At 31.0% G+C, this 16,342-nt stretch overlaps 1 protein-coding gene across 1 annotated transcript; it reads right to left on the reverse strand.

Annotated features, from left to right (window-relative positions):
• Positions 1-667: 667 nt before the first annotated feature.
• Positions 668-2,917, reverse strand: LOC142624639 (chitinase-like protein 2). The gene is made up of 3 exons (XM_075798295.1): positions 2,453-2,917; positions 1,669-1,828; positions 668-1,401 (listed from the first exon to the last, which is right to left on the reverse strand). Exons 1-3 carry the CDS (start codon positions 2,829-2,831, stop codon positions 990-992), a joined length of 951 nt encoding a protein of 316 aa, XP_075654410.1. The 5' UTR covers positions 2,832-2,917; the 3' UTR covers positions 668-989.
• Between the last annotated feature and the right edge of the window lie 13,425 nt (positions 2,918-16,342).

The following is a 16,342-nucleotide window of genomic DNA, read 5'->3' on the forward strand; positions in this document are numbered from 1 at the left end:
CTCCCAAACCAAATCTTATGTGTTACTATTCTTTTTTTTTATCATTTTTTTAAAATTGTTAGCACATATAAATATCATAAATTATTATTAATTTGACAAATTTTTTTAATTTTTTTAATTTTTTTAATTATATTTATTTATGTATTTAATGGTTTTTGTCTTATCGATCTTTAAACTATTAATAATTTTTTAGACTATTATACAATACAGTTTGTATACTAAATTGTATTTAGAATACTATTTTAGATTATTTTATATAATATGAAAGTTGTATATAAAAAAAGTTATCAATTTATTTTTTACTCCTCCCATAACAAATTTCTAACTTTGACACTATTGACCTCCTTAGAAAAAAAAATCTTGAAGCCGCCATTGCGAACTGTCAAATAAATTGGGTGGTAACCGGTAAATGAGATATAAGCGTAATTACAAACTTACCTGCATTTGTTGCAATAAAAAATCAGTATCTTCATCTTATTTAACACCCAATTTAGATGGTAGGGGATAATTTGATATAATTTTCTCAAATTGGTATGTCAATGGAATAAATTGATAGCTTGGGACACATTGAAACGAAAGTTTAGATAGAAAAATGTAATTGTTTTCAACAAAAAAAATATAAATAAAATAAACGTAAGCTACATAAGCACAAGATTTTAAATAAGAGTGCAAGTAAAATATTCTAAGACTTCATAAATGACACCAAATATAACCACAAAATGGTTCACACCATCCACATTGCGTAGTTACACTTATATTTGAAGACAAAAGAAACCTCAAATTTACACAAAGACGCGTATCGATATAGACTTCAATTATCTAGGACAGATCATCTTCACACAAAGACAAAAAAATGAATAGATTCTGTATGTTCAATTGTGTTTTCATGATTTAACCTTTCCTTCGGCAATTGTACTTGTTCTCAAAACGTTATAGTTTCCATCCCTTATTAATTCTTTACCTTCAAACATGATTAATTAGTTCAAAGCTCAAGAAGTTGAGGAGGAAGATGAGGGGTTGAAAGCAAGCTGCTCAGAACAAGTGAGGACTTCATGAGGCCCTGCCTCTTCTCGGCCAACACCCATAAGATCAAGGTAGTATTGGTAATGGGAGACTATGTTGTTCATGGAATCACTATCACCCTGACCACAAACACTATCCCCATAGAGTATATTCATGGTGGTGCCAAAACCAGGAACCCTTTTGGCCAATGTGTCATTCTTGGTTGGTTTCCAATTGCCAACAAAGGCATCATGTGCTGAAGGCTGGTTTTTCTTGACTGGAGTCATCCACCTCCAAACTGCAGCTTGGAAAGCTAGAGTAGCATTTTGTTCAATGTATTCTGGATGGTTCAACAAATCCACCTTCAGGGCTTCCCCGGCTTTTCCATAGTTGTAGTTCCTGATGGTAGCACCCACAAAAAAAAATCATTAGGATTGACAAGTAATGAAATCACTTGAAGAACAAATAGCTTCTTTGATATTCATTTGAATTATGCAACAAAATAATCTTATTTTGAGGTTTCTTTAGCACAAAACAAAATATTGTATAGAAGTTACTACTTAATTAGGTTATGGCTTACACAGCTATAAGTAAACCAAAAAACTAGTTCAGATGCAGAGATTTGATGAAGGGGGTGATGAGGCTAGAAAGGTGCTTACTGCTTACCAATACAAAGGCAAGGCACCACGGCCATAGTATGCAGCTCCAGGAGCGCACGGATAAGTGAGCTTGTAGTATTCATCACAGTAAAGAGAGTCAGGGCTCAGTTCCTTGTTGTAGCATAAACCCCAGGCCAAAGGTCCCCCAGTGGCAACTCCATATCCACCTGAAATTTTTTCAGCCATCATAATCATTGTTACTTGCATAGAGAATGAGCAAAGGATCCATTGACTATATAACAAACATAAATTAACAGCTCGATATTAATAACATTGAAGGTTCATGTAATTCCAAGCCAATCCTGTCTTAGGATAATAGAATCTACCAAAATTACTATGTATGGTCCAAACACCCAATGCTTTATTCGCTAATAATGTAGTAATAAAGATCTAACTAAAGATTTGATTATTCAATTTATCATCATTTGAGACCCAAGAACATAAAATCTCTTCCCTAATCTGCCCTGAACAACAGGAAATACGACTTTTCATGGTATGTTAACCCAAACTATATCATCAACTATCCATTCTAAACAGATTCATCCAAACATTAGAGAAGAATTATGACCCCAATTTAAGTTCATTGAAACACAACTTAATCAAAACCTACAATAAAAATTAAGTCCTCTTGAAAACTTCAATCAAACTTGCTTAAATCCATATAAAACTGAACCCTCTGATCCATTTAAAACCATTGGAATCAGAACCCAATTGAAAATAAGTTCTTAAAACACCTTTGATAAAACCAATCAGACAAAACCAAATTACAAAACAGAGAATTTTTAACTCACAGGAAGTTTTGCTGCCAACATGGCCTAGAAAAGCGGCAACTTCTTTCATTCCCGTCTTCTTCCCACCAGTGGTGCCAAAGCCATCAGGCTGGTGCTCAGCAGTAGCAGTGATAAAAGAATGGTAGTCCCAGAATCCAACTGCATGTGCCACAGGAGTATTGCGCTTGGCAAAGAGGTTCTCAAACTGGTAGGTCTGGAAGTAGTCAGAAATGGTCTCATTACAGCAAAACTTGGAGAACCTTTTGCACTCCCACCCCTTTTGACACACCTTCTTGCCCTTCACTATCTTCACCACTGGCTTTACAGAAGTCTCATCATCACCATTGACAAGCAATAACATCAATGCAATTGTCAAGAGCATACACCATTTGCCCTCCATTTTGACTGTACCAATTGCTTAGAGAATGCTTTGTTGTTGTGCTGCACATTGAAGGAGAGGGTAGAGATATGTGTCATTTAAAGAGGGTGGTGAAAGGGATAGAAAGTGAACGTACAACTCATTAGGAGGAAGAGATTTTCAGAGTTGGAGTAGCATGAGGTTTTGCTTCATTTTTATTCTTCTTTGGAGTGCAAGGGAAGAAAAACTTGATAGCTGACTTCTTCTTTTAATCAATATGTTTCTCCCATTTAAAAATTTAAAAATTAAAAATACATGTTTTTTGTGAGGAAAATAGTCCCTTCTTTCTTCTAGCCCGAAAGAGAGTAGAAGGCCTAAGTGAAATGCTGGTGGGGTTCTATTTTAGGCTGAAATGAACTGGTTTGTTTAAACCTGTTTGGGCCTAACAATTTTTGTTGGGTTTCATGATTTCGTCATTTTTTATTAGTATTAAAAAAATATATTAAAACCCATATCTATTATATTTTATTATGCTGTATGATTACATTATATTTGTATTGCAAATAAAGTAATTCTTTTTTTTTTAGAGTCACAAATAAAGTAATTCTAATCCTTGGCAATCATATGGAAGGAAAAAAAAAAAAAAAAACCCATCTTTTTGAGGCTTTTTAGCATATTTTAACGGATCTCATAACCAAAATAATAATAATAATCATTTTTGCTGAGCTTTTTCTCCCTCCCCTCCCAATTAAAAACAACTTTCACTAAAGTTGAGAATTCCAAACACTAGTGTTTAAGCCTTAGAGTGCACTAATCTAATTTTTAATAAAAATAATGAACTGACATAAATATACATCCTAACTTTTTAGTACACTAATCTAAACTTTGTGAATTTCCATTCTTTGTAATAGATCATCAAATGAATCGGCTCATCTTTTGGCTTGTTGAGCTTCTTTTCCCTCAATTTGGGAACCCATCCCTTCTCTTCCATCTTTCTGTCAATTTTTTATAAAGATGTTGTCAAAGCGATTCCCTTTGTTGTCTTTACCTTCTTAAGGGCTTGAACTGCCCTCCTCTTAATAATGTTATCTTATTTATCAAGAGAAAAAAAAAGTTTTCTACCCATTTGAGAGAAAACACTACTAAATAATTATTATTATTATTTAAACATCAGCCAATAATTGAAATAAATGGATTCAAGTATAAAAGTATACTAACATTTTTATTATGTTATCTTTTGTTATTTCTCACATCTAAATTCTTTTTCAAAAAAAAAAATTATTTATCAATTTAGTTATCAGATGAGTGTAGCAACCTGATTTATCGCAAAACTTATACTATTCAAATAGGTTTATTATGATACAGAAGGCATTAGAGTCAAAGTATAACCATTACCAGGTTTCTTCTATAAACATAGGCCTTTAGTGCCAAATGAAGTTTCCTCTTATTTTTCTGTACATGTCATCGCTTTCGCTACATTCTAATATTCTATTTCAAATACCATGGTATATTTGGATGGAGTGAGACCAAAGAGAGGGGATTGAAACTATAAAATTCAGATCTTAACACATACATTTGAGTTCACCCAAAAATAATAATCTTACAATGTTGTACTAAAGAATTTAAGATTGAGACTTCGTTTATTTTGAAGAAATTGATTTTTGAAAAAATATAGGTGCTTAGAGTGATTGAAATTGCTTATCAAATTGAAAATAATTTTCAGTTAACTATAAAATAGAGGTGCTTTGGGCGTAAGGTGTTTTGCACTTTAATTTGTGGTCATAACATTTTACACCTCACCCAAAACTCATAAACTTATCCCCTACCTTCCCCCGTTACTATCAGTAGCTCAATCACCAACCACCACTAACGTTGCCGGTCACTTTTTTTTTTTTTTTTATAAAGCAACATAAACCTCTTTGGCATGTGCTTTGAGATCTTTCGTATCTTCAGCCCTTAGTAGGGACATAGAGGATTGGTAACTAGCGCCAGTGAGACCCATATCATTTAGTAGGTGGGTTACACAAAATCAGTAATCCCCCCCCCCCCCCCGCCCAACCCAAAAAATAAAAAGAAAAAGAAAATAATGATATGATAGTTCAAACTTTCTATATTAGTCTTTCCCTTATTTTCTACAGATTGAGATTAGATGCAATACTAAAGGAATAATTTCTTATAGATTGAGTCTAGTTTTACAAAAAATTTCACAACTTCTTGTCTCAACTGTAACGTGACAGAGTTGTGGCAAAAAAGTTGTAGATTTGTGATCCTAAAATTACTCACACCAAGAATATTACACCATATGTAATTGCTTTCAATGGCCAAGATTGAAAGTTTAAAAAAATAACTTTCAATTTCAACTATTAAATTAAAAATAAAATAAAAAGATTCAAAGTTAGATGAAGCAGTAAAACAATTACGAGAGAGGAAGGGGCATTGCATTTGCCCCGGATCTTTAATTCACAAATAACTTATTGTCTATTAAATATATATATATATATATATTGACAAAAAGGAAACTTCATTAAAACAAAGAACTAAGGGGGAAGGAAGAGCTCAGAAAGCAGTATGTTATGATAAATTTCAACAGAATCCCATCTTATAAGCTCTTCAAGATCCACAGGCGGATCGTTGTACGAAATAAACTCCCTACCTAGTCTGAGAAGAGCCCATCTTGGCAAGAAAATCTGCACAAGAGTTTGCTTCACAGTAGTAGTGTCCTATCCAGACTTGGAGAATCCGAGAAATCAAATGCTTGCAGTCATCAACGATTGGCATGACAAAACTATCAGAATAAGAGGGAATAGATAGCAGACCAGCAATAGTTTTAGCATCAATTTGAATATCAATAGCACTATAATTGAGGTTATTGCAAATAATGAGCCCATCACGGAGAGCCCACAACTCTGCCATAAAGCTGGTTGAAAGCCCAATATTCCTGAAAAACCCTGCTATCCATCGTCCTTGATCATCTCAAAGAATACTACCTCCTCTAGCTCTGCCTGGATTCCCAATTGCTGACCCATCAATGTTGAGCCGAACCCACCCAAGCTGAGGTTTCTCCCATCTTACTCTCATCACGGTCTTGCTGTCCAAGCGCTTGGCACTAAGGATGCAATGCTAAAATTCCGAGGCTCTAAAGATAATGTCATGGTGTAATTTTGATTGAGCAAGCATATCCCGAAACACAATATTGTTTCTGTCCTTCCAAATGCACCAACTTGTATTTGTTACACACTGTTACTTACACTTGTTTTTTAATTGAAATTATTTTTTAATTACATTTGTGAGTTAAAGACAATTTTCCACCTTAATAATTATTCTTGAAAGACTCATCACAAAGATCATTCACACAGTCACACTAATTATTAAGCTCAATTCTATTATAACTTTTATTTTATCGTATCCAGCCTAATTATTAGATTCCTCTTCATTGTGTCTTTCTTTTTATGTTTTGAGTTGGTAAGAGCATTCTCATCAAAACTTTTAAAAATTTTAGCATTTAGCATCTCAAAAAATCACTTTATCAATTGTAACAACTCATTTTACAATACACTCAACATCAAAGGTTCTATTTTTTACTATTTCGTTTAAAATAGTATAAACTACTCATTAAAATAATATAAAAACAACTACACAAACCACATTTTCCATCACAAGTATTACAAAAATAATATTTTTTTCAGATTGGAGCTACAGTGAGCTACAGCTCAATTGCTATTTTTTTTTTAAGTTTAGCATGTTTATTGTAGCTCGCTTTTTTGTACTTTTTACAAACTTGATGTTAAAATTTAGCATTTATAGTAATTAGCATTATTAAGAGCATTCTCAACAAAGATTGTAAATGCTATAAATGCTATTTTTTAGCATCTGAAACCACAAAACACTTCTCCATCAAACATCCTATAACTTAAAATTTTTGCATTCGTGCTACAGTGCACTCTCAAGAATGAGAGTGCACTGTAGCTCAAATCTTATAAAAAAATAATTTTTTATTGCTCTCTCATCTCTCTCCATGCACTCTTCTTTCTTTTTCTCTCATTGGTGTCTTCTACTCTCATTTCTTCTTTCCTTCTTTCCTTCTCTCACTGATCTCACTTCTTTTCTCTTTTCTTCTGTCTTTCTCTTTTCTTCATTCACCAGCACCAGCATCCACAACTGAAAACCATGGTGGTAGTGGTTCGGCGAAACCGTGAAGAAGATGAGGTTGAGTTTGTGGTTTGTGGGTCTCTGCTATTGATCGGGGTGGCTGGGTTGCATTGGTTCGGCAAGCATGGCTGGGTTTTGACAGGTGTGGCTGGGTTTGGGTGGGTTATGTAATTTGATTTTGGGTGAGAAATTTCAAAAATATGCTCTTTCTAATTTTGAGTCTGTGATTTCTAACATGGGTTTGTGATTTGTGGTGGTACTGGGTTTGATTGGTGGTTTTGATGTTGGTTTGTTGAGTTTTTTATTTGGTTTTGGGTGGTGGGAATCCCCATTTGTAGAGGTTGTGGGTGCCACCAGTGATGGTGGCTATGGTTGTGCTGTGGTGGTTTGTGGTTGGGTTTGTGTGGTGGGTTTGTGGGTGATGGGTTTGTGGTGGTTGTTGGCTGTTGGGCGAGGTGGCTATTGGTTGTTGGGTGTGGTGGCTGTTGGGTTTTGTTATACCAGTGGTGGTAGTGGTGAGTGGAGGTGGTGGTGTGGCGCTGGTAGTGCTGTGAGAAAGAGAGAGACAGAGCAGAGAGGAAAAATAAAAAATTATTAAAAAATAATAAAGAAACAATATTTAAATGAAATGGTAAAAAAAAATAGAAGTTTTGATATAGATTGTATTGTAAAATGGTGTGTTATATATTATAAAATTAGGTTTTGAAATGGTAAATACTAAATTTTTTAAATTGTTGATGGAAATGCTCTAATGAGAATGCTCTAACTGGGTGCAATTTGCAAACTGCATTGAGCCAAACCAACAATTCCTTGGACCATTTGAAGAAACTTTAGCTTGAAAAGGTAGTGTGGTACTGTGCATGAACTGAGTATTACACCGGATGCAATTCATCCAATGATTGAAATTAACAGTAAAAATGTTAGCTTTTTCCTTCAATCCATAGATCAAAAAACTTTTTTAACTCCAACAACTAAGAGAGAAATGTTAAAAAGTAATTTACTTTTCTTCTCACTCCTTAAATACTATTGCCCCTGATGCATTATTTACTGCTCTGAATCTTAATCTTTGTTGCATCATATGTAATTGTATTCATATTTCAGTATCAATTTTATTTTTTATAAATTCATATCATATCATAAAATATATAATAATAATTAGGTCATAAAAGTCGTAGTTATGCTAAGAGTCTATCTCTCTTAAAGATAACAATAAATTTTCTCCAAATTAAAATTTTCCACACTCCTTGACTGGTGAACAAAATTTAAGAAACAACAAATATTCTCATCATAGAAGTTGCACAACCGAACTTGTAATTTTTCCTGTAAAGGTTATAATTACAAGTAGCGATCAAAGTCATCAAACCTTTTCTCTTTCTCTCGGTGGTACATGCATGCGCCTAAGGATTCCAACCTTACTTCTAAGTCCTACCAACCATCTCATACTTTTTATTATTATTATAATAATAATTTTTTATTATTAGGTCAAAACATTAATATACTTCTTTTTAATAGATGTGATTCAATCTAGTTTTTTTTATTAATTGATCAAATAATTTACCTAATGAACTAATTGAAACCAATAATCATCTCATACTTGTGTGAATGGATGTGCTATTAGACCCAAATTTTTTCTTTGATAAATAAATAGGATTTAATCATATGTAATCTGCTTTAAAGTAATTACTATTTACTATACATAAAAAATAGTCAATATATTCGATGATAAAACAAAACTTTACCAACAATCAAACTTAATTATTGTTATAGGTTTGGTCCTAGAGGGTTTTTTTTCCTTTGAGAGAAAGGTCCATTCTTATCTTATTACGATGAGAAATGTCTTTCACTAATAAAATAGATGTCCTATCAAAAAAATAAAAAACAGATGTGTATGTCTTGTTTTGAATTTTTGGGTTCTTGGGCCTCCGCAATTTTAGTTGTTATGTCGCTTTCCTTGTTTCTTCGAGGGAAAAGCTAAAACAAAATAAAAATAACCAGGGACACATTAACTGTGGGCCCAAACTCCTTTAATGTCTTTAATGGATCCTTCACATAAAGTCAATATCTTTTCTTTGAGAAACAAATATAAAGTCACTATCATTATTCAAAAATCGTTTGAATTTTGGACTCCATTCCATTGCATGCTGATGCTGCTGCCACTCGTCAGTCAGATTTACCAATGGCTTTTGGAGTTTGTCCCATCAAATCTGCTTTAAATTGGAGTGATGTTAGGTACACCGTACACGTACACAGCTAATTATTAGTAAATTTACAACATTTTCAATTTTATGAAAATTTTCATTTTAAAGTTAAATCCTATAGTTTAGAGGTTAGTGCAAATTAAACTCTAGAATAGCAATTAAATTCTAAACTTTTAAAAAGTAGCAAATTAAACTCACAAAATTGGTTTAACACCATTAACTGTAAAAAGAATTGTCTATATTAAAAATTTTAAAAAGAAAAAAGAAAAGTGAAGGAAAGGAGCTCTAGAATAGAGACAGAGAGAAAGTTTGTCGGCATAGAAAGAATTGTGCAATTTGTGGAGGAGCCGAACTGTGAAATGCGTGATTTGATTTTGAGTCGTTTGACTGATTTCAAGATTGATTTCCTACGCTTTCTTTTTTTTCTTTTCTGTTTTTTTAGTTTTTTGTGAGTTTAAACCACAATTCAATTAATAGTGTTAGACTAGCGCTAGACTCGGTGGGATAATGATATATATTTAAAAATAAACATATGTCACCATTTTAACGGGTATATAATTTGGATCTTTTTGCTTTAGGTTTAATGTGATATCTTTCAATAGGTAAAGATTTAATTTGTTACTTTTATTTCAACAAAAATAAAATTTGTTACTTTTAAAATTATAGGGATTAATTTAGGTTATTTCTAGACTATAGGGTTTAAAATGAAATTTTTCCTCAATTTTATTTTCCTGTTCTATATTAAGGCCGAAGGTTGGCCAAAAAACAAGGTTTAATTGACAAACAAATGGATTTTTTGTAAGTTCTATCTGATTATCTCAACTGGTAAAATCTCTGATGGTTGAAAAGAAATATAAAGTTCAATTTCCGTCTACACCAAAATCCAATTTGTGTCTTAGTCTAATGACAAAAAACTATTATCAAGATTTAATTTAGGTTTAATATGATATCTTTCAATAGGTGAAGATTTAGTTTGTTACTTTTATTTCAACAACAAAAAAATTGTTACCTTTAAAATTATAGGGATTAATTTAGGTTATTTCTAGACTATAGAGTTTAAAATGAAATTTTACCTCAATTTTATTTTCCTGTTCTATATTAAGGCCGAAGGTTGGCCCAAAAACAAGGTTTAATCGGCAAACAAATGGATTTTTTGTAAGTTCTATCTAGTTAGCTTAACTGATAAAGTCTCTGATGGTTGAATAAGAAATATAAAGTTCAATTCCCGTCTACATCAAAAATCGATTTGTGTCTTAGTCTAATAACAAAAAACTATTATCAAGAGCGGACACCATAAATTGAAACTCTCTAAAAAAATAAATTCTTTTATAGGACAAATAAGTGGATTAAAAGTTAATTTAAATTTATTTTCCTTAGGACCATGTTAAATTTGTTCACATAAACACATGGATTAAAAGTTTTTAGAAGTTTTATAACTCAATTAATTAACATCTTTTTATACTTTCAATGAAGACGTCTAAGAATCAAATCTTCATACCTCCAAGTCTCTAATTACTATAACTAGCATGTAATTTCATGCAACGCATGGATGCATTTAAAATTTTAAAAAAATTATTATAAAATATAAATAATTAGTCAAATTAATTTTTTTTAAAGCATGTAACACATGCATTCATGCATACATATAGATACATTTAAAATTAAACACAAATTTTATTATAAAATACAGATAATTAGTCCAAAAATATTTTAAGTAGACATAATTAGTCACATATTAAAATTCTTACTTAAATTTAATATTACTTATGATCATTTTTTTTTTCTAATTTTTAATAAGATAGAACATGTGGTGATTTTTGTTATGTGGTGATTTTTATTGAGTATATGTGATTTTTTTTAAAAAATTTTATAGTTCATTAATATTAGATTCTTAGTATTTTGCATACATTAACTCACTTGACACAAAGATTAAAGGGTGTGGCTTGTGTCCAGTGGAAGTTTCCACTGAACACGTTGGATGGTGGACACATGTCCACTCTTGGACACGTGTCCGAATCCGGACATGTCCAGTGAAAATTTTCACTAGACAGAAGCCTTACCCAAGATTAAAAACTTAAGTAGACACATGACACAAGTTTAAGTGGATAATTATAGTGTAATGCCCACATAAATTTAGAAACATGATGGAAAATTAGATTATAATTTCAAATTCTAATTCAATTTTCTCTAAACTTTACCTATTAATATAGATATAGATGACTTATAAATTTGAATTTTTTTTTAGTTATATGATTATTTTTTTTATGGTTAATTATATTGCACTCCTCGTTTTCTACACTAAATTAACTAATTTTGCACAAAAATTTAAAATTTTAGATTAAACGGGACACGTGACGCAAAATTAAACTCTAATTGAAATACAATTTTTACACTAAATTAACTCACTTGGCACAAAATTTTAAAATTTAGATTAGATAAAATACATGACGCAAAATTAGACTCTAATTAAATTCTAATTTGAAATTTAATTGAATTTTCTTTCTGCTTTACCTATTATTATTATTATTATTATTATTATTATTATTATTATTATTATTATTATTAAAAAAAACGTTAATTAAAGTTAGTTCAGAAAGTACCATTTGCCACTTACCATAATCTTTTTTAACCTTTTTTTAGAACATTTTTTTTCTACTTCTGCGTGAAAATAACGAACCACTCATATTCATATACCGTGCTATATATTTAAGTTTAACACTGGTGACTGGACTTTTTTTGTTTTGGACTGAAGTATGAATGATAGGTATCGATGACTTAATTAGCACAACCTTGAAATTTAAGCAAAGATATTTAAACTTGTAAAACATAAAGAAAGAAAATAAAAGGACTATTTTTTTTATATATAAACAAGAAAATAAAAGGACTTAGAAGTTAGAAGGTGAGAAAGTGAAAGTAAGAACTATTTGGCCTAATAGTTTTTGCATCCATAACCAAAAAAAAAAGACTTTGATATAAAGTATATACGATATATATTAGACTAAACCTGACATAACATCAACTTATAATATTACAACACCACAGTAATCAATTAGTCAATGATCTACTTATTCCAACCTTGATTAACAATTTGTACTTGCTTTTCTGGACCAACCCTAGAGACCGAAAAACTTTACCCCATGCAGCCCATGGACACCTCTAAATTTATGTGGAAGTGACAATTAGGAATTGTAACATGACGGGTTTGAGAGGGATTTTTTTTTTTTTGGAACTAGGCCCAAACCCGGATCCTTACTAACCCCTATTAAAATTTGAAGAAAATGACACAAACACTCAAATTCTTCTCTCTTGTATTTTCTTTTAGAATTAAGAGTAGTCTTCATTTGTAGCCTGCTAGGTATTTTAATGCAAGTAATTTTCTTTTTTGATATATATATTAATAGGTAAAATTTAGAGAAAATCCAATTAAATTTTATAATTAAATGCAAATTTTGTGTCATGTGTCCTAAATTATTTATTTTTAGAGAATTTTATTTCTTAATTTTGGAGTTAAATGTGAGACCACATTATAATTATCTATACAAGTGAGTTATTGCGTACAAAAATTAAAGAGTTCAAAATTAATGAATATAAAAAAAAAATGAACAATTTTCATTTTCTACTTAAAATATTCTTACAAGACTTTTTAAAGAGTTAAAAAAACATATAAGAATGACTATCAATAATATTTAAATTATATCTGTAAGAATTATACTATGTATCTTAATGTATGTCTTTTAACTATATTCATACATATGCATAGTTGTTTATAATATGAAGCCACGAATAATTTGATTTTAATAGTTTTTACTTTTTAACCTCATAATCCTTTTAACCTTTGGAGAACAGAGCATGATACAATATCATCACCAACATTACGTAGGGCTTGTTTGGATCACCATGATTTTGAGTGATATCACTCAGTTTTAATCACTGAGTTCCAAAACGCGTGGATCCTACCGAAAAAAATCTTGTTTGGCTTGGTTTTTGGGTGTTGTTTCCATCACTCAAAACTCAAAAATTTGAGTGATGGATGATAGAAACCGAAAACAAAATTTTGGTATTTTCAGTTTCTAAAATATGAGCTATGGTGAGAAAATGTGAGTTATGTGATTGAGTTATGTGACCAAATAAGAATTTTGGAGTTTTTGAGATAAAGTGAGGTTTGAGTTATGAGTTATAGATTTTGAATTTGAGTTATGAGTATTAAGTTATGAAAACTGAGTCATAGTCAAACTAAACGAACCCGTAATTTCATAAACAAACAAGAAACAACACATGGAAAATTTGGCAAAGTAAGTATTAGCTTAGGTTGAGAAACTATACGGTATACACTAAAACGCAATATTCTAAGACTGAAATAATTTAGGGTCCGTTTAGATAGAACTTATTGCTGAAAACTGAAAACTGAAAACACTGTAGCAATATAATTTTTAAATGTGTGAATAGTAATGCAGGACCCATTTTTAATAAAAAATTGATGAAAAGTACGTGAACAGTGCGCGCACTGCGCATATGTCCCCCGCAACTGTAGCTGAAACGAAAAAAAAAAACGTGAAAACGCACAAATTTTAATTTGTATCCAAACGCCACCTTAATCAGCGGCCTAAAAAGTCCAAATATAGTAGGCTAAAATTGACAATCTGATTGAAATATTCACTAAGGTTGAGAAAGTATTAATCAAAAAAAAATTTTGAGAAAGTATATTTACACTCAAAACAAAAAGTAAATATGCTAAAATGGATTAACCACCAGCCTTGTCAAACTGTACAATACCACGATTATCATGTAAATTGTTAAGCACACATTGATTTCATATAGTAGGCTAAAATTGACAATCTGATTGAAATATTCACTGAGGTTGAGAAAGTATTAATCAAAAAAAAAAATTGAGAAAGTATATTTACACTCAAAACAAAAAGTAAATATGCTAAAATGGATTAACCACCAGCCTTGTCAAACTGTACAATACCACGATTATCATGTAAATTGTTAAGCACACATTGATTTCATACCCCATATGTGGGCCAAAATAGACTTTTGCCCTTTTTGCAAAAAAAAATCAGCATGTTACCCATTTTCCTAAACTAATTAAAAAAAATGCTCCTCTTTTAAAACTCGATTTTCTCAAAATCGAGTTAAACCCTATAGCAACGTTTTTAGGAGCCTATAGTGTCGTTTTTAAGGACTTATAGCTGCATTTTGTAACATGAGCTCCTTGTTCATGGAGGTTGAGTTACAAAATACCGCTATAAGTCCTTAAAACGTCACTATAGGCTCCTTAAAATGTTGCTATAGGGCTCCAAAATTTTTTTTCTCTGAAAATCGATTTTAAAAAAATCGAGTTTGAAAATAAAAATATTTTCCTAATTAATTTGAGAAAATGGACATTAGATCATTTTTTTTTCCGTGCGAAATAAGTATTTAGTATTTACCCATTTTCGCCCATATGGGTACGAAAATGATGTTTCTCTTACTAATATATAGCTAATAGTTTTGTTTGTATTAAGTGCTTGACGAGACATAGGACAGAATCTTTTAAAGTTTAAACTCTTTTTTTTTTTGCATGGAGACATGATGATTGATAGGTGAGAAATTAATGAAATGACAATGAAGTATCAAAGAATAATGCATTCAGCTAACTACAACCGGTGAATTACATTTTTGTCAACAACAAAAAATAATAATCAGTGAATTACAGTATATTATTCAGTGAGTATATATAATTATATATTACAGTTAAGGGTACGTGAGATTGTGGCTGGCGACTTGACAAGGGAAAGGACGTTGGAGTAACAGTTATTTTGTGCTGTTCAAGAATCAAAATGATGGTAATGCTAATAAGGATCTTTAAATGGGTTATTGGATTGGATTTTGGATAACTATGCTGACTCAAATAGATGTTTTGGCTCTTCTGAATCTAACACGTACTCTGAGTTTAGAATTTATCTTTTCATCTATATCAATTAATAAAGTAAATTAAAAATTTGAGGTGAAGGATGAGAATATAAGAATCCCAATTTTTTTATTATCTTAAAGACAGTGTGTTTGGATATCGCTTATTTTACTGAAATTAAAAAATTATTGTTGACAATATTGTAGATAAAGGTAAAAATTAGTTAAAATAGTACAATGAAGCTCATGAATAGTGAAAAAAAGTGCAGTGGAACATATAAATAGTAGCAAAAATAAGTTTAATAATAAAATAATTTTAATTTTTAATCTCTAGCCAAACGCACAGTAAGAAACAAACTAGAAGGATGGAAAATGAAACTTTTCTCTAGAGCTAGTCAAGAGATTCTTATTAAAGTAGTGGTCTAAGTCATTCCAACTTACACAATAGGGGTGTTTCAGCTACCAATAAATTTATGTAATGAATTTAGAGCTATGTAGGGACGGAATTGGTTTTTTAAAATTCTCTATTTTAACACTAATAAAATCATAAATTTTATAGATTCATTTGTAAATATACTTATCGGCCCCCCAAGGGCGTAGCCAGTAATTTTTGCTTAAGAGGGCCAAGGTAAAACTATCATTTTGATTCAACGAAAAACTCAAAATATAGTATATCTATAACACAAGCTTATTGATAAAAAAAAAAATTTCGGTGTAATTTTATGGCACTGAAAAATCAAAATACTAACAAGTTAATTTGACCAATTAAGCATCTTAAGTCTTTTTTTTTCTTGAGTTTCTCCTGTTTTTTTGAAAATCCATAAGTCCATATCATTCATAGAAATCAAATATAAGTATACAACAAAACTGCAGAAGAAGAAGAAGAAAAAGAAGAAGTTGGTATTTCTCAATATTTGCTTAGCTTTAAATAAGAAAACTTTTTGCCAAGGAAGAGAGAGAAACTAATGAAAATGTGATTACGTGAGAGCATCCTATGGAAGAATTAATGTAGAGAAACTGAAGAGAGAGCACCAAGTGATGAAGAGTCTTTTGTGGAATTGTAAAGTGGAATGAGATATTGTAATAGTTTTGAGAAAGTGTAAAACTTAAGTACAATGTCCTAAATGTGATACATTAGGTTCTTCAATTAAATTTAAGCACATATTGTAGACGACTAAATTTCTTAGTTCGAAATAAATCAAACAAGTAAAATAGTTTCACAAATACGAATTTGTATTGATAAATGTGTGGTACAATTCTCTGTAATTACAAAAGAGTGATCCTCTGATTCGATCTCCTTGAAAGATTTATTAA

The sequence above is a fragment of the Castanea sativa genome, chromosome 2 (genome assembly GCF_040712315.1).
Source record: "Castanea sativa cultivar Marrone di Chiusa Pesio chromosome 2, ASM4071231v1".
In the NCBI taxonomy this organism is placed as follows: Eukaryota; Viridiplantae; Streptophyta; class Magnoliopsida; order Fagales; family Fagaceae; genus Castanea; species Castanea sativa.